At 40.9% G+C, this 19,507-nt stretch overlaps 1 protein-coding gene across 3 annotated transcripts; it reads right to left on the bottom strand.

The window, feature by feature from the left end:
• Nucleotides 1-2,095: 2,095 nt before the first annotated feature.
• Nucleotides 2,096-18,783, bottom strand: B3gnt5 (UDP-GlcNAc:betaGal beta-1,3-N-acetylglucosaminyltransferase 5). 3 transcript variants are annotated; one of them, XM_048445152.3, is made up of 4 exons: nt 18,433-18,783; nt 18,080-18,269; nt 14,684-14,784; nt 2,096-5,881 (listed from the first exon to the last, which is right to left on the bottom strand). In XM_048445152.3, exon 4 carries the CDS (start codon nt 5,589-5,591, stop codon nt 4,458-4,460), a length of 1,134 nt encoding a protein of 377 aa, XP_048301109.1. In that variant the 5' UTR covers nt 5,592-5,881; nt 14,684-14,784; nt 18,080-18,269; nt 18,433-18,783; the 3' UTR covers nt 2,096-4,457. The 3 variants fall into 3 exon arrangements, with proteins under 3 accessions (XP_048301109.1, XP_048301114.1, XP_048301115.1); XM_048445157.3 differs by lacking the exon at nt 18,080-18,269; XM_048445158.3 differs by lacking the exons at nt 18,080-18,269; nt 18,433-18,783 and adding an exon at nt 17,698-17,840.
• Between the last annotated feature and the right edge of the window lie 724 nt (nt 18,784-19,507).

Below are 19,507 nucleotides of genomic sequence, written 5' to 3' on the forward strand. Positions count from 1 at the left end.
AGTGATGATGCACAAGCCAGTAAGTAGCAGTCATCCTCCTGCCTCTAGGTTTCTGCCCTGCTTGAGTGAGTTTCTGTACTGACTTCCTTCAGTGATAAACAGTGCTATGGAAGTGTAGGCCAAGTAAACCTTTTCCTCCCCAGTTGCTTTGGCCATGGTGTTTCATCACTGTCGTAGTAACCCTGCCTGACACGTGTGTTTAGGTTAGGTGATGAATTATTGTATTAATTTATAGTAGACCATTAAATCATATTTGTCATAAGAAAGACAAAAGAAAAATGTGAAGCAGTTAATGAAAAGTTTATGTTCTCGTGAAACATTGTTAATGCAAAATTAGCCAAATTCATTATGAGATTAAAGAATCTACAAGGCTTTTGCATTTTGTTATAACATTGCATAATGTTGTATTCCTGTCTTAGCTATAATATTTGATATGAATTTCCTTATTTACTCTTGATAGTCTAGATTTGAATTTTGAAAAATAGCTGATAGGAAGTTATTGGTGCTTAACTTTAAAGACACAGTATGTTTGAGTGTAAAATATTACGATTCCTAAAATTAATAAAAGATTAAGAAGCATAAAGTACACATTTTTAAGTACTATAAGCAAATACCCAGGAAGGGATCTGAATAATCTTTACATAGGTGAATATGTCGCCAGAATAATATTACTATGTAATTGGATATGCCAAATCTCTACTGTCAGAATTTACATTATAGCTATGGAAAAAATGGAACAATTAGTAGGAGTTGTCACAGGTTTGATTGTGACTCCAGAAGGCAGGAGCTGGAGTTTCCAGGTTCTTGTGTCTCTATACAATGACCGGCACAGAGACACATGGATTATTACAGGAAATGGGGATTGGTTAAGAGGGACAGAGATGGCTGGAGGTGTGCCACACCTTCCCTGTGGCCTGGCAGGGGGAGAGGGACGTGCGAGAGGTCTGCAGTGACCTTGTATGGGTTATTAACATAAACTTGCCTCTTTCAGATTCTTATAACCAGGGCTTTTTTCGAGCACTCCCCTTTGGATGCATAAAACAGAGATAGTGCTCTTGACAAAGGAACCCAGCAGCACCAAGGGATAGAAGGGAATTTGTGATGATGTCAGCAGTGAGCAAAGTAAATTTACAGGGGATAAAAAATGGGGCTTCTAAAGCCAGGTGGAAGAGTTTATGAAGGAAGAAATCTTGTTCTGATACAGACACATAACTGACTGGAAGAATTAGCAAGGGAGACATCTAAAGTCCTCTTGGAAGAATGGAGAATCGGCATCCAGAGATCACTGGGCCCATTCTCTTTGTAGCTATGATGTCCAGGCAAACTGCAAAAATATACTTTAAGTTAACTAGTTCTTCCAAGTGATGAGGTATAGACATCTCAGGCGTACCTGAGTACTTTCCAAGTACAAAATTCTGCTACACCCGAGTAATGCAGATACTTTCCCTCTCTTCTTTTACTCAGCCAATGAATGAAGTCTAGCCTCCTTAAATGGCATCTTAGCTGCATGATCTTTATTTCATGCCATTTTGAATAAATGATTAAGGAACAGCATTTCCCCAGAAGCTGAGCAGAGCAGCAACGTGAAAACAAAGAGGACAGTGTCACAAAGAAAGTGAATATATACAAAATGATGCCCACACAGGATACCATTAATGAATAAAGAAATTTCTTTGGACCTATAACAGAGCTATAGGGGAACAGAACTAGGCAGGGAAAACAAAACAGAATGCTGGGAGGAAAAACGAGGAGTCAGGGAGAGAAGCCATGGAGCTGCCAGAGTCAGACATGCCGAATCTTTGCCAGTAAGCCACTGCCACGTGGCGATATACAGATGAATAGAAATGGGTTAAATTAATATAAGAGTTAGCCAATAAGAAGCTAGAGCTTATGGGCCAAGCAGTGTTTTAATTAATATAGTTTCTGTGTGTTTATTTTGGTTCTGGGCAGCCGGGACAAACAAGTGGCCTCCTCCTACAGCTCCATAATAATTTCTCTAAACTGAGCAGAGCAGCAATGTGAAAACAAGGAAGACAGTGTCAAAAATGGGGTGATTATGTACAAAATGATGCCCACACGGGAGTCTGAATACACATTGTTGATGGTTTTTAAGTAATTTATTGGAAAGCATAGACGTTTTTAGACCTCCTAATTATTTTGCCATACAAGATTGAAACTCAAGCAATATAAATATGTAACATTTTGGTATAAAATTAATAGCTGAATAATAAATGCAAACCAATCAAGAAGTAAGAAGTCTTTAGCAATGATACTGTATATAGATTTTTTTCTTTTACTCAAGGAACGATCTGGGCCAATAGTTTGTTTTCCTTTTTTATTTTATGTTTCATTTTGAAAACAATACTGCATTTCAGCACCAAGGTTTTTCTTCCTTATTTAAAAGGCTAAAACAGTTCTGTTTATGCACACTTTTCAGGCCTTTGGGTCTGATGGTGGAATAATATAACAACCCCAAGACACAAAGTACCTTCATATTCCTTTAGCTTCAAACCGGTTCTATTCTAAGCAAAAATAAAAAAGATGAACATAGTTCAAGAGAGCTCAATTAAGCAAATAAATAACTGCTTCATAAAGTACTGGGTGTAAACAAGACCACTTCAGTGGCCACAAGGAAATTACTCGGGCACATAAAACCCAAAGCCAGCAGTTATCAAAGGGCCAACTGGTGAGGGTTAGCTGCGAAACTGCTTGCCAAGTAACACCTTCGTTTTCTAGTTTTTTTTTTTTAATGGATCAGAAAAATCTGAACTGTAATAATCTAAAACCCTGAATTTATTCTAAAAATAACTATCTTAAGAATGTTTAACACAACATCTGGAGGTTAGTAAGAAATTACCCAAGCAGTGTAAACAAGCTTCAAATATCATAGTAGAAAAAATTCACAAAGATTTCTGTAAACATTTAAAAAAAATCTACCTGCAAAAACACAGGTATCATTTAGTTGTGTATTCTGAGAAATTCTTAGATTTTGTTTTTGTTTTTTGTTTTGCTTTGTTTTACTTTTTTTCCCCAATACCATTCTAATGATAGCTGAGCTTTTCTCTAATAGGTGCCTCTGTCTGAGGTTTGTTAAATGGTCCATTTGCCTTTGCTGAAGTCATTATTTGTCTCCATACATGGACGTCACTTAGTCATTTCTGTGCTCATGCATTGTGACATTACAGCACATTTTTCATCCTACTTTGTAAAATCAGTGTATTTATTTGATCTGCCAAACCACTGGTTACAAATAATATGCAGCTTTATCAAAACTTTTAGCCTCGTTGGTTAGTTTCTCTACCACTCTTGCTCTGCTTCCATGTTTGAAACACTTAAAAGATCATCACTGATAGTAATTTAGCCAAATAATGGATTATTTAGACATGGCAGCATATTAAAAACTTTTAAACTAAAAGTCTATTTGGAAGAAAATCTGTGGCCTCTGCAACCTTGCTGGTAGGTGGTGGACTGACTCTAGTAATCACTGCTGTGATTTGGACTCCAAGCTGACATATCACAAGTTACAAGGAAAAGAGTCTTTTAATGCAACTTTGCCTTTTCTTGTTGGGTAATGAGTTACAGCCCTAGCCCTGTCTTTTCTTGAAGTCTCTTCCCTTATGTAAGCAGTATTCAAACAACTACCTTAAGCAAAGGCCAATATTTAATGCTTTAAAATCCATGGCATAATTCATTAAATCAAAACCAGCTTATTGGAGTTGACAGCAATTTCTCTTTAGAGAGGGCTCTCACGGGCCAAGAACTACTCCTGCTTGATAATTTTAGAGAAGGTCTCCATATCGTCCTGGTGAGAGCAGAGCTGATGGCTTTCTCAAATTCTATATTAAAAATTAGAGAAAACTATGTAAGTATATTTTAAATGGTGCCAGAACTGTCTAGATAAATATTTATAGGAATGCCAGTGTTAAGTGATTCAACCATAACAAGACTGCAGACATTTTCCTCTATGTCCTTATTAGAATGAAACTTTCTTCAGGTTGGTATACTTTTCTTCTATACCATCTGCCCACCTCCACCAAGTACTCTAATAAAAATAAATTGGAGTGTTTGTTCTAAAGACATTAATTTCTTGGAAATGCTCCATTATACACCTGTTAGGCATTTCCCGCAACCATTATTTTGATATTAAGGCATCCCAATTGCTCTTCGTACCTCAAAGACACATGTGACACCAAGCGAGAACTTGAATTTTGCTTTACTTTTATCTTTGTTCATGATCTAAATCTTTTAAAAATTGAAATCCTTGAAATGAATTTAAGCCATGAATTAGGCATTGCATTGCCTAGTTTCTGTAATCAAAGAAATATTTTAATTCCCTAGGATTTGAAATGATCTCTTTGCTTTCAATTCATTTTACTTAAGGTGTAGAGAAATGTTTACAGACGTTTTTCACCTCCAAGTTTGGCTCAATGACAGAGAATACGAGTATTCAAGTGCTGTTAAGCAAATGCAGCCCTACAAGGGTACGGATTCCTGTAAATCAATCTGCAGAAGAGAACAATCTTAATTAACCTGCAGTATATTTGACCAAATAATCCTTCTGAAATGTTCTTTACTTTAGGATCTGTGGCCTCCATCCAGAGCTCCTGCAGATCTTGTAAGTGTCCATGAGATGTCATCATCTTTTCATAGATGCAAGGATGATAAGGAGCCTTACCTTCCCCAGAGAAAAACATATGGTCCTGTGGCACTATCCCCATTTTATTGGCACACAGACCCATGAACACATCATCTATGTACAGACTGGAGTTCAGCATCTGTGATGCTTCATAGACTTTGGCAGCTACATCACTGGAAATGACATAGGCAGCCCCAGCTGTATAGTCAGGGTAAGCTGGCCATTGGTACATTTCATAGGGAACATAGTATTTGCTGCTTTTATCCCTAACAGGAGGGCCGCCACGATGAACATGACCAATCCAAAAGTCTCGAACACCAATTTGCTCTAGCCCTTGAAGGTATTGGATGAGGTTTGGCATGTGGATAAATATGTCATCATCAGCCGTCATCAGGAATCTGGCGTGTGGACAAAAGCTGTTTGTCCAGCTGAACTGAAGGAGTAGTTTTAAAGTAAGATTGTAGAAAGAATCAACAAAGTCTTGCTGAATTATGTCTTTGTACTTTTCGTCTTCCCAAATTAGTTTTCTCTGCAGTTCTTCCCTCTTTGGTGGAGCAGGAGTCCCCAAGGCAAACAGAATTTTGATGTTGGCATTCAGCTGGGACCGGACATAATCCTCATTGCCCCATGTTTTTCTGATTGCAGAGCGTCGGCCATAGTTTTCAGGGGCCGTCTTAATGAACAATAAGAGGAGGACGTCTTGAGCCTGACACTTTTCTTTGTGGTTGATCAAGTATTGGTAGTGAGGTTGTTCGGAGCTGTGCTTGAGAGACAGGGAATCGTTCACAAAGCCATAGCTATTCACGAGGTATCTGTAGGAGTAGGACTTCATATGGTTCACAATGTGATTATTGATGGGGCCCCAGAAAACCATGAAGCTTAATATAAAACAAGTGGCAAAGAGCTGAAAAAATTTCCATCTTTTGCCTCTTCTGCCACTAACAAACATTCTCATGTTCTCAGGTCTGTTGTAAACGGCTGCTTGCTTCTTCAAGACGATAGCACTTCGTATTTGCAGGATAGATGTGTTTCTTAATACATATTGGTCATAAAAGATAGGACGGTCTCATTCCACATAGTATTCTCTTCTAGCAACATTTCTCTGGGATTGCAAAGGGATGGAGCACTATAGTACAATGACACTGACACATCCAAGGTCGCCCACCGGGCATTCCTCATTAAATTCTGTGCACGGCCTCATGTCGTTGTTCCATGTGGTTCTTCCTGTGACCATGCACTGTGACCCTAAGAAAAGGACAACACATGAATGGGTCACTGAGTTACCATAAAGGAAAGATCACTCCTTGTCCCTTAAGCCAAATGTCACCTTTGTGGCATTAGCATTTAATAAGTGAAATTAAAAAGAAAAGAACTGGAAGAAAATACTTGATACAGGCTTTTTATTCAGAATATTGACAACTTTATTTCTTCCTGCTCTTAAAAAAGGAGCCTCCCAATAGCTGTCATCTCTATATTTACAATTTAAATGCAAGTCTACAGCATAAACCCCAGAACAAATCCTGCTTTGTACCCTTGTACTTGTAATTGTGTATCTCCATCATTGATGTTGATATAAAAATGATTGTACTCATTGAAGACCCTGAAGAAGGAGCCTAATTCTAGTTGTAACACTGCCTTCCAGACCACTGGGTTTTCAGGTTCTCCTCTCTTTCCCTTTTCCCACTATTACTCCTAGTCAGGGTAGTAACTTCAAAGGCTAGTCATGAGAAATGTCCAAAAAAGGAGATGAAAGCAAGCTCCACTGAGACCATGTTCATAGCTAATCAACATGGATGGCACAACATGGTAGGATATCAATTTTAAAACTGCAAAAACTTCTTAGGTGCGAGTTCCTTGGGCAGCAGAGGAGAGGGTGCCTTGTCCCATAGCCACACTGATGAATATCTTGTATATCACCATAGAACCTTCATCTGGTGATGGATGGAGATAGAGACAGAGACCCACATTGGAGCACTAGACTGAGCTCCCAAGGTCCAAGTGAAGAACAGAAGGAGGGAGAACATGAGCAAGGAAGTCAGGACCACGAGGGGTGCGTCCACCCACTGAGATGGTGGGACTGATCTAATGGGAGCTCATCAAGGCCAGCTGGACTGGGACTGATGGAGCATGTGATCAAACCACTCTCTGAATGTGGCTGTCAATAAGGGCTGACTGAGAAGCCAAGGACAATGGCACTGGGTTTTGATTCTACTGCATGGACTGACTTTGTGGGAGCCTGGTTTGTTTGGAAGCTTACCTTCCTAGACCTGGATGGAGGGGCGAGGATTGGACTTCCCATGGGGCAGGGAACCCTGACTCCTCTTAGGACTGGAGAGGGAGGGGGGGTTGGGGGGAGTGGGATGGAAATGGGAGGTGGGGAGAAGGTGGAAATTTTTAATAATAAAAAAAAAACTGCTTAGGAAACCACAACTGCAAAAAAAAAAAACCAAACAAAAAACAAAACAAAACAAAACAAAACAAAAAACCAGTATAAAGAAAGCAGTAGATGTGAGTCTTATGTTGCATGCACTCACAGATGCAATGTTAATGCATTAGTGGGCTTGATTATGAAAAGGTTGAATGCCTCACCCCAACAGATCAGTATGGCAATGCCTTTCTACCCCTCCATATGCTTATCATATCTGGATTGAATACTCTAAAGGTGAGAAAAGCAACAAGAAACACTAGTTTCTAATGCTGGTTTCCGCCTCAAGTTTGCAAAGTAACTTTAATACAGGGGCAACGTCTTTGTTTGTCATCATTCAGTTAAGGGATGCCTGTGAAGGCAAAACATAAAGGATCTAGAGACTTAAATTGAGGTAATAGATAATCCTTGATGGATGAATCTTTTAGAGCAGCATCAATCAACATTTAAGAAGTCTAGAAAAACTCTCACTTAGACCAAATCTATAGTTTCTACTCCAACAGATCTAGGAAGAGGACAAAGGTTGGCAAATGTGACGATTAATGTTGATTGTCAGCTCTTCAGGATCTAGAAGCACCTAGGAGACAAACCTTTGACATGTCCTGTGAATGGAGTTCTCCACTAAAAAACAAAAGAAAAAAAAAGAAAAAAAAAGAAAAAAGGGAAGCAAGCAGAAGTCCAGCATTCGCTTCTGTCTGCTGCTTGACAGTGGATGAATGGTCTGTGACCCATGCTTCATCTTTCTGCTGCCACAACTTCTTGGCCATGATGGATACCCTCAAACTGTGAATCAAAACAAACTTTTCTTTCCTTAAGTTGATTTTGTCAGGTGTTTTGTCCTATTAATGAGGAAAAAAGAATACACTAACTTTTGGAATGTAGGGAAGTACAGACAGACATTGGGCTGGAGATTTAGGAACTCTTCTAGATTTCCAGCATCCACACTGCATCTCACAACTGCCTCGAACTCCAGTTCTAGGGGACCCAATGTCCTCTTCTGGCCTCCAAAGGCATGGCATATATGTGGTATGCAGACATGAATGCAGGCAAAACACACACACACACACACACACACACACACACAGAGACATACACACATACACTCACACACTACAAGCACAACCAACTTCCTACCTTTGAGCTGTGCTCAGCCAGCTTACCTTGCGCATTCTTACGGAGCTAATTTATAAGCTTGAGTTTAGGAGACTATCAGCTTGTGAACCCACTCCTCCAAGCATTCAAATGCAAGCCTGACTCCCAGAAGATACTAGATCCCTACAGTGAATCAGGGCCTTGACTCAGCATGGTGTTCTGTTGCTGCTGCAGCTGCAGCTAAAATAGCAACTGGTCCATAATAATCATTTTGTTCCTCTAGGATGTCTATGTTCCTATGTTTTTTCAAATACTCTTAAGTAGACCTCAATTAGTCAAGAAACATTTCTGAAGAATGGCAAAGCCAACAGCCTTGACCACTGCATTTAGCCTATCGTGAGGTTTGAGAATGAGATTTCTCCTACTCACCAACAGAGACAAACACTGGTTCATTATTTATGTACACTATAACCAAATCTCACTGAAAGTAGTGGTGTGATTAGGGGAAGGTTTAGGAAAGCTAAACTACTTGTTTATTTTATATCTTTTTTCTAATGCCCAAAGAACCAAAGTCCTCCAAGCAGAGCAGCCATGGGAAGCATTTCCCAGCCCAAGGAGAGCAGAAGCACTTGCTGCCCCAGTTCTTTGCAACAGGTTCCCTCCCTCCTCTTGTACCTCACAGCACCAAGTACATCATTAGTTTAGCATCTGGAGCATAGGTAAGGTCACTGAAGAGAAGCCCACAAGTTGGCTCATCGGGTGGAAGAAAATGTGGGGCCTTGCTGAAAACTCGAAACAAGTGTGAAGTTCAGCACCCACTTGCAACACAGTGATAGCCCAGAAACCGGAGACAAGGGTCACCTCTGTTCCCAGCCCGACTTACGGTGTCACTGTGGGAAGCCTTGACTTCACTGGTTTTAGTATTTCGCCAGCACATTAGAGGTGACTATCAATGTAATGTTACTGGGGGAACTGAGAATCACTTTGGAGCTTCCTGGAAGCATGGAGCAGAGTGCTGGAAAGAATAACTTAGAGCGAAACAGGCAAAGAGTTGTGCTACAACTCCAGTTTGTTTCTCTTATGGAGAAAGGAACTTTATCTTTTTAAAATAACAATCAGAGTAACCCCAAGGTATTTTATGCTATTTGTGGCTATCGTGAAAGGTGATGTTTCTCTGATTTCCCTCTCTGCTTCTTTATCCTTTGTGTATAGGAGGGCAACTGATGTTTTGGAGTTGATCTTGTATCCTGGAGGGAGGGGGGAGGATCTTGGATTTCCCGCGGGCGGAAACCCTGACTGCTCTTGGGAATGGTAGGGGAGGAGGAGAGGGAGTGGGGGGAGCGGGAGGGTATTGGGAGGAGGGGAGGAAGTGGAAAGAGTGTTTTGCATACTTGAATAAACAAATCGGAAAAAAAATTAATAACCTCCATGTCACAACTGGCCAGTCTTTGTAGAAACATCCGCAGATTTCCATACATTTTCTGTCTGAATCCCTGTTTCTCTGTCTGCTATACTTTTCATAATTTTATAAAATTATTTGAAATTATAAAAAAAAATAAAATAAAATAACAATCAGAAAAACGAAGAACAGAAGTAGAACATTAGGGGTTCAGAGGTTAAGAGTCTTTGTCTCTTTCTCGAGAGAACCCCCATTCAGTTCCCAATACCAGTGTCTGCCAACTCACAACTGTGTGTAACTCCAGCCCAGGTGATCTGACACCATCTTCTGATTCCCAAAGGCACTTGTGCATGCACATGGGCACGCATACTCACCACACACTCACACACACACACACACACACACACACACACACACACCACAGTGATTAAGATGGAGGAAACACATACACACAAATAAAAATAAAATCTTTAAATTAATTTTTCTAAAGAAGTAGAAGCAGAACAAGGTGACAGACATCTAAAATACTTTCTAGTCAGGGAGCTGGGCCCCCCAACTTCTCAAACGAATATTTATTCAGACAAAAGAGCTCTTTAAAATTATTTTAAAAAACCCCACAAGTTAGTGTGTCAGGAAGCTACAAAGCTCCCAATAATAACACCTGATTTTTAATACTTCATATTATCAACTCACTTTGTTGTTGAGTGTACTTTTGCAATATGCAAAACTTGATAAAAATTTTGAAGTTTTAACCAAGATGGTGACTCTTGCAGTGTAAGTTCATGCTAAACACCTGCACTTTAGCATTCTAATTAGCCCTGCAAGGATGTGAGTGTGTGCTGTGCAAGCCACAAACGGTAGAAGAGCATGGCATGGCTAGGTGCAAGCCAGGCATGGTGGAGGGGTGTGGCTTAGCCATGTGCAAGCCAGGCATGGTGGAGGGGTATAGCATAGCCATGTGCAAGTCAGGCATGGTGGAGGGGTGTGGCATGGCTATGCTGTTCAAGCCAGGCACGGTGGAAGGGTGTGACATGGCTATGTGTAAGCCAGGCATGATGGATGAGTATGGTGTGATAACTCCTGGCCTCATTGTTCCCATATAAAGTGTAATTTCTGTGTACACAATGGTGAGGTACTCTTTGGAGTAAGTCAACTGCAGATACAACACTAAGATTGTAGAAGATTATTAAGGAGTTTTGGGAAAGACTAAGGATGACCTGCTAGCTGGATGTAAGAAGGATGGTGATCTTTGTTTTCAGAGAGAAAGGAAATAACTGCTTGTGGCAGAAATTCGAGAAATGAGAATATACTTAAAAGCAGGGAAGTGGATAGAGAAAGAATGACAAAGACCTAGTCAGCAAAAGTGAAATCTCCGTAAAGCCTTATAAATGCATGGGATGGCGAAGAAAGAGGAAGGAGGGAAATGGGATTTCAAGTATGAATGACTGGAGGAAAATCAGCTCACTGAGGTGGGGGTGAAGCAGGGTCCTATTTGCTAGATAACAAGGTGGGCGTGCAGAACAGGAAGATGGCTGATTTTATAAATGTGGGTGAGTTTTTTATAGGGCAAGAAAAGCAGAAAGATGGGGTGTGTGTGCAAACTCTGGGGCAGGAAAAAAACAGGGAGGACAAGGCAGTGAATCATGGAGGTATTTTAAAGGGTACCTTAGGCAATTAAGGTATGATTAACATGTGGATAATGGGAAAATGCCAAAACAACTTTCACAAAGCAAAAATAAATCTTAAAACTCTGTTTAAGTCGTCAATGTTACTTGAAGGCAATGGGTTAGACTAATGGATTAGAAAAAGATAATTAAGCTATTTAGCCATTCTATCCTAGCTTTAGTATTTTTCCTTCCTGAGAGAAATAAATCACTGTCCTGAAACTTGCCTTAGAAGGCCTTGAGACATGCTCAGAGGTGAGAAGCTCTTGTTCCTGCAGAAGACCTGGGTCTGGTTCCCAGCACCACATGGTGGCTCAGAACCATGTATAACTCGAGTTTCAGAAGATCTGATACCTTCTTCTTATGTCTGTGGGCACCAGATACATGTGTGGTACAAAAACAGATAGGCAGGCAAAACACTCATACATGTAAAATAGAATAAATAAACCTTAAAAATAAGTTTTTAAAAGAAAATTTGCTTCATAAAAATTATATAGAAAATGGCACAAGATTGATGGTTACCTTCATTTTTGAAATCAGTTAAATTATAGACTACCCATGAGTCATGCGTATATTAACAATCCCTTTAAAGGAAACATACTTGTAAAAAAATTACACGTGAACTAGTAAAAACTCCAATAAATTAACATTTTTAAGCTTTAATGCATTATATCATTTACATTTAAGCTTGAGTTGCATGAAGTCATATGGAAGAGATAACTTTTGGATCTTGTTCTAGCATCACTCTGAAAAAAATAAATGCAAAGTTTTCTGTAGCCACACAAACAATTACCAGCTAGTAGTTCTGACTCTGCTCCGCAAGGAGGAAAACAACCTGGTCTTTCAGCTTACACATTGCTCGTGTGAAACATCAGATATTTTCCAATCATATTTATATTATTATAGAATAATAATAATAATAATCTTTAATTCAGATTTGAATATTTCTAATGTAATTGTTATAAACAAGGAAAAAAATCCAACATTTGTCTTTGGTCATAGAACTTTAGCTTAAGCCATCAACAAAATTCAGAAGCCATTTGAAGTCATTAACCTTCTATAAAGAATGCATTCATAGTTAGCTCTTCAATGTTAGCCCAAAGACTTGAGTTCCAATTTATCAAGAAAGGATGTGAGGGACACAGGGATTTGCATTATACCATCTATTTGGTGATCTAGTTGTAAAATCTTCACCTAGGTAAATTAAATTAAGCTTCTTTTTATTAAACATGGGCTAGATCCATTTGCTAGGCATGGGGGAAGTAAAGACAAAGAAATGTCAAATGACAAAACAGGTGAAGAAGGGCTTTAAGGCTTAGCTAGGAACTGGTAGGATGGGGTTAGAGACAAGCATGATGGTTTATCTTATCATTAAAATTTCTTTGTAACTAGTTTGAGTATGTGGAATTGGAGACAGAAAATATGAAGAAAGTTTCAGGTAGTACACTTACTTCTTAGACTTGGCCTTCTAAACTCATTGTTGCAACACAATTGTTCAGGTTGAAGGGATGCTTGGTTATTCTAAATAAAATCCTCCACCACCACCAGATTTCATTTTGTTTTGTTTTCTGGCTGAAACAAACTTCTTTACTCCTCTCTCAGCAATTACTAATATAGGTATGTTTTGTACATAACAGACATTATTCTATGTGCTTCATGTAACTGCTAGTGCTTTAAGCCTAGCAACAACCTATGGAAGCGAAAAGATCTCTCCATCTTTGCAGAGGAACAAACTGGGTCACTGAGATACCAGGATAACCATTTAACCTTCAAAATTTCCAGACCAATGTTCCAACTGTTCATCATTGCCCTTTCTCCCTGCCATGACTCACACCTCAGTTCCCACAGAGACCACAGAGCAGGAAAGCAGGTTGGGTGAGACCAAGAGAAGCAGCAGGGTAACAAAGAAAGCTGTTATACCACCTAGAATCTGAAGTCATTCATGACTTTCTACCATCTACAGGGTTTGTTGTTGTTGTTGTTGCTGCTGTTTTTAAACACTTTTTTCTTTACTAAGAAGCCTTCTCTGGACTCTGCAAGGGTGCAGATGCTCCCCTCCCCAACTCGATCCCAATATCAGTAAACAACGGGCAAAGGAGATCTGATGAGCCTGTGTCTTATATGTGCACAGTCCTTTCTCCAAAGAATACCAGAGAGTCTAAGAATAGCCACCCAACATGGAGGAGGAGGAGGGTTGAAGAAAGAAGTGGAGAGGAGGGAACAAGAGGAGAGAAAACTCAGAGGGTACCTGAAACAAGAATTTGATAAATAAATACTGGATAAATTGAAAATTGAGCAGTCATAACACATAGTGCATTACATCCTAGCTTCAGAAATTATTCCTCTTTCTTTCTTTCTTTCTTTCTTTCTTTCTTTCTTTCTTTCCTTTTGTTTTAAAATGATATATCAAAATTTTAATCCTGAGTAAGGGTAAGCAAAACTTAGAAAATATATTCAAAGTAGGCTCATAAAATGATAGGTAAAAAGTGAGCATAATTCAGAGATGAAAACCAGTTACCCATATAAGGCTTATAGCCAGAATATGAGTCAAAGGCACATGTCCATCATCCATCAAAGTCGAATGTCCATCCCTTTAATGTGACACAAGACACAGTAAATACTGCTACCACCCCCAACTTCACTAGGATGCTTCACACATCATAACTGCTTTGTCTGAACCTGAGAGGTTCAAATTTGTGATTTTTTTCAAACATTCTTGAGATTTCTTAGGATCCAGAGAAAATATTCATCAAGGTACACCTGAAATGTAGGATTCAGTTGGGAAGGGAAGTGGAGGGGGCATGAATCTGACATCATCAAGCATTTGCTAAATCAAGAGTCCTGTAGGAAAGGGCTGCCATCTGAGATGAGAGAGGCAGAAGGTGGAAAATGAGGGCAGCTGGCCAATGAGCAGGACCTAGAGGAAGAGCAGGAGTTCTTACATCAGGGAAGAGCAGAGAAGCAGCCCCAGAGCCAAGAAAGAACACAAGTGGCGTGCCCTTGAGCTGGTTTCTGGAGTGGGGTTGAGGAACAGAGAGGAAGGCATTACATAGCAAGACAAAGTACAGCAATTTCAAAGCCCTCAAAGGGAAACAATGTAGCTAGAGTGAGGAACACCAAGTAAGCTACTGGCATGTAACGCAAGGGAAAAGATGTCAAAAGGAGATCAGAACGGAGGGCTTGGTTTTAATAATGGTCAGATCAGGAATACAGTGATGTTGGGCACCTCATACCAGGTGTCCATCTGCTTATGGGCATCTGGAAGTGTCACTTGACTGAGAGTTTGCCATACAGAGGACAAAAAGTACACAAGAATGTGAACATAAGAGTATAGAATTGTCTTCACTGAGCAATGATGCATCATAATATGCCTCCTTTTATAAAGCACTTGCCTTGCTCTGGGCAGCCCTGAAAAGCAAATAATGTTTACATTTCACGAGGTTAACAGATGCTAACTAGTCACATACCTGAAAATGCCACAGTCAAGATGCTGGGGGTGACTTCAGAGATGTTTCAGGGTTTGCTATTCTACCAAAGAATCAGTTCTGCTGCAACCTGAAATCTGGACCTGATAGATACAAGAGAGAACAGAAGATTCCAGAGTTTTAGAATAATAAAAAAAAGGTGCATTTATTTGGTCTATTTTACTCATCATGTGCACTTGACTTGACTTTGAACCAGTGTATTCTGAGGATCATCTGACTGTAACTTAAGAGTGTGGGCCACATCAGTTACTTTAGTTGCATCAAGTTTCCTTCTCTAGAAACCACTCATGGGTTGTTAGTTACTACAGACTGGCAGGTGACTAATGTAATGTGGAAACTAATGTTTCCACGCAAATATCAAGCTTTCAAAACTGCTATATTCCAACAGGTTTCTTCTGAAAAAATTAGTCAGATAGAAGCTCATTAAAATATTGATTGCTAATCGTCACCTAGCAGATCCTGACTGATGATGCATGGTGTCCACTGTCTGTGACCAGAAAGAATGCTAAGGACCATCCAGGTGCTGAAGGTGTCTTTCAGTGATGATGACGCAGAAGTCAGATAAAGCTTGTCAGTCAGGGAGACTGAAACCTCCGGAGTCAACCTGTTAGCTTATTTGGCTTAGAGCACTATCAGACGTTATAGAAAGTGTTGTGGGAAAGTAAGAAGAGATAAAATCTGAAACTTTAGGTGGATTTTATCACAAAATCTTGTACCTTTTGGAACTTGGCAGCAAGATGTTTTTGTATAGCAAACTGGCTATCTAGTGTTAAATAATTCACTATAGAAGATAAATTTTGGTACAAGACCAATCCAAGGCAGCCTTTAAATTCATAACGTCAAATGTAAAAGAGTCATTTTATTTATTCAAAGTTCATATCTTATCTAACAAAGTTCCTCCTCCTCCTCCTCCTTTAAATCTTTTTTTTTTTTTCCGAGACAGGTTTTCTCTGTGTAACAGTATTAGCTGTCCTGGAACTCGCTCTGTAGACCAGGTTGGCCTTGAACTCACTGAGATCTGCCTGCCTCTGCATTCCAAGCGCTGGGATTAAAGGTGTTGTCACCATTGCCTGGCTTCTGGTCACACTTTTTATCTTTAAATATAAAGATTCTTAAACATGGAGTATATGGGAATGTACATACATACAGATATATGTATATATGCATACATATGGAAATATAAAAAGTAATATATACTGTGTACTGTGATGTGCACTGTTAACTGTAAGTAATTATAGATTCACACTATTTCACATTTTTGCTGGGAGAGATTTGATGCTCATTGGAGGAACTCTTTGGATCATTTTTTTGAATCTGTTCAACTGAGCACATAAAATCTCTAGCACATCAGTGTCTACCTTGTTTGTAACTTTGGAAAAGTTATCTCTCTCCTGGCTTTCTCTTAGTCTTTTTCAATATATGTTCTGAAATGCAAATTTGAATGCACTTTGGCTGCAGACCGAACTCAACCCTTTACAATTTGTAAGTCAGCAAGAGTACAGTAATTCTGTCCAAAGTGACCCATTTTAAAAGATGACCCATTTAGAAACCCATGAGTTATTATCCAAGCTGTTCTATATCTGAGAATTAGAAACCTATGGACTTTTTCTACAAATCTGTTTCGATATATTTATTGTTACATAGAGAGATTTGATTCAAATTTTAATGAAATATATAAGTACTTTTCCCTTCCTTTCTCTTCTTTCTTTCTCTTCTTTCTTTCTTCCTTTCTTTCTTTTGCCTAGATTTCATTTTGAAAATCCTTTCCCATCTTCTGAAATCTCTTTGTAAACAAAGCAATTATAAGCCATGTCTGCTTGTATTCATCTTTCATCTCCCAGTTCCCTTAGAAGGGCTCCAGGGCTCCTGAGAGTTAGAGAACTTATCCATCATAACACATAACCCTAAGTGTCATAAGTGAGCACTTGGATGACTGACAGGTACAGACAGAGTCAGCCTCATCTTTGGTGAGTGCTTAGTAAGAAAGGTAAAGTGGGAGGAAGTGGCAGGGAGATGAAGGGGAAGGGGAAAATGAGAGAGAGAGAGAGAGAGAAAGAGAGAGAGAGAGAGAGAGAGAGAGAGATGTTTTAAGTATATGATGGAAGTCCCTCAGGTACCAAATTTATCTTGCATTAAAAATACACCACTTGTTTCTTTTGACAAATCTTTTCCCTTGTCCTAAGACTGAACCAGCCTGTATTCCCAGCCCTCTTTGGATAAAGTTCAAACCTTATCAGCTGCTCACTAACCACGCTTTCGGTGTTCAGGGTAGGGTCATTTCTGCACCTTCAATCATCCTTTTCTGGGTCAGTTTCAGATTTCTCATATCCATCTCCCAGGAGGGCTGTTTCCCAAAATAAAGGCACAGAGGCGCAAATCCAATTCCAATGGATGTACTTTCACTAGAAAGTTACCCTAAATATTTGCTCTACCACCACGAACGGCCCATATAGTGGCGTCTGGGTCCCTGTAATATGACCCATAACCTAGGAAAACCAATACTGCTGCAAAGAGTGTGAGCTCAAAGTTGTTACTTTTACCAATGGGTATCTGAGCAATCAAAATCAAAATGCAAAATAAAATTTGGTATTGTTAAAAGGAAATAGGAGTAGCTAGGGGGTTTCTCATTAGGAAGAACTTTCCCCAGTTTCCCCTACCCGCCTGTTTCAGTAACTTCAGGCAGTTACTACTCTAAAGCAGCGGTCAGCTCCCCCACGTGCAAGCCGCCCCAGGCGTTAGGTAGGAATTCATGCTGGCATCGGTAAAGCTCCGGACCCAACCTGAAGCCCCGCGGGGGCTGGGTCAGGTCCTGTGAAGCCACAGCCGCCTCTCTCCACCGGTAGACCCGGGAAACCGGCTGCACTGGACCTAGCCAGTCCGATAGGACCTGCCACACAAAGGCGGTGACTCGGCCGGGGTGGTCGCCGCCCCGCGCTCGCGCCCACAGGCCGCAGTGAACAAAGGCGTTCGGCCGTCCGCTCCCTCCCTCTCCGCACCTCGGCAGCCTCGGCCAGCACCGAAGAGCCAGCCGTCCATCTTTCCGATGCTTTCCGCCCCGATGCCCCCCATCATCAGTGCGGACTAGGCTGTCCTCCCCTTCCCGCCTCGCGGAGGCGAGTCTGGTCCCCGACTGGCGGAGGAAATCAGGAGGCGCGGCGGGGCGGGTCCGGGTGAACTGTACTCTGAGCAAGCCATCCTCTGGGAGGACCTCAGAGCCCGTACAAAGCAAGCCCACCCGGGGACTTAGACTCTGCAACGGGTGCGAGGGTGTTTCAGTCTAAAGCAAGGCGCAAGGCCACATCCCCCCACCCCCCGGAGGAACTTGGCTCACACAGCAGGATTTGGGAGCGAACGCACTCTGCGTGGGCAATGACCGACCTCGGGATACTTTGATCTAGGAGCAGCGATGGGGAAGACTCAGGATCCACTCATCCACGCATCACTTAGTCACTTCCGAGGTTTCGAATGGGCAGCAGTTTTGAGATCGTCCTAGTTTCACAGCAAGAAACCTTAAGAACTGACGGGTCTTTTGTCAGTCCGGACACTTAGGACTTTAGTTTCTGGGAGTCTAAATAACAAAGGGAGGAAGCTCGAATTTACATCAAGTGATGATAGCACACCAACAATCCGTTTTAAAAGCAAATCCCTCCTCTCTACCCTGCTTCTCCATTGATTTTTTTTTTTTACCTTTAACCCAGATAATGTCAAGCGGAGCACACAGCAAAACTCACCAAGTACAAACCCAAGTCCCTAAACATCCATCCCAGTCAGGAGGCCGGCTCTTCTCCCAGAAGCTGAAAACAGTCTCAAGAACAAAACTTGCAGACTAAATTTCGCTGTAAGTCAGGCAGCTGGGGCGGGGCTGTTTTGGAGACCCCGCTGGAGCCGGTTGGAGCCGGTCGAGTTGGGCGGGTCTGATCAAGGGTCCAGGTTCCGGCAGGGGCGCAGAGCCTCCAGCTTGTTACTCTGTCACTCCACTCTAGGCGTTGTTTCCAAAGCTCAGCCCCGCCGGGCAGTCCTTCCCGTCCTTCCCGACTAGCCTGGTTTGTGAAGGTGCTGTGCACCGCCCTAACGCGCTGTCTGTTGTGGACTCTGGGAAGTCACTTCACGGATTTAGAGAAACAAAGGTGCATCTGAGCTCACACGAATGTACTTGCATAGCCTGCAACATTTTTCTCTGCTCCCCTCCCTGCCTCTCCCCTTCCCACGAATACATTCATGTGTCTAGTTGCTTGTTTGACAAATGGTATTCTAGACATTTCCTTATGAAAGCATTCAACAGAGGTCCTATTTTGAGCGGTTTTGTAATAAAACATACTGCAAAGGACGAAAATTGTTCTTTCAACATACTAATTTTAGAACATTTTGTATTTGCGTTTTAAGGGCCCTTCAGCATATTTCCAATCATAAATTCACATATTCATGTATTACTCACACAAGGCATGGTTCATTGTTAGTCTCAACCTGCCCAGGAGATCACAAACAGAAATACTCAAGTAATGGGACTCCTGACTGAGTCTGATGGTGATTATAAAGATCATTCATTGTTCCTACAGGGTTAATTACCCACTCATCTCTTCAAATACTAGCTGTGATTCCTCATACAGTCCTACACAAAAACACATGTGTATGTTGTATTCATATAGAAACATTAATTTGGGACTCTATTCCTTTCCAGTCATTTGGAACGAGTTCCATGTATCAGCTTATATATGTTTTACACACACACACACACACACACACACACACACACACACACACACACATACACACACCAGGGGACAGGTAAAGGAGGTCCTTTCATCC

Source organism: Myodes glareolus, chromosome 2 (genome assembly GCF_982192425.1).
Source record: "Myodes glareolus chromosome 2, mMyoGla1.1, whole genome shotgun sequence".
Lineage (NCBI taxonomy): Eukaryota > Metazoa > Chordata > Mammalia > Rodentia > Cricetidae > Myodes > Myodes glareolus.

Coding starts and splice junctions, on each gene's coding strand:
- B3gnt5 (XM_048445157.3), bottom strand. CDS start 5,591: ATGAGAATGTTTGTTAGTGGCAGAAGAGGCAAAAGATGGAAATTTTTT.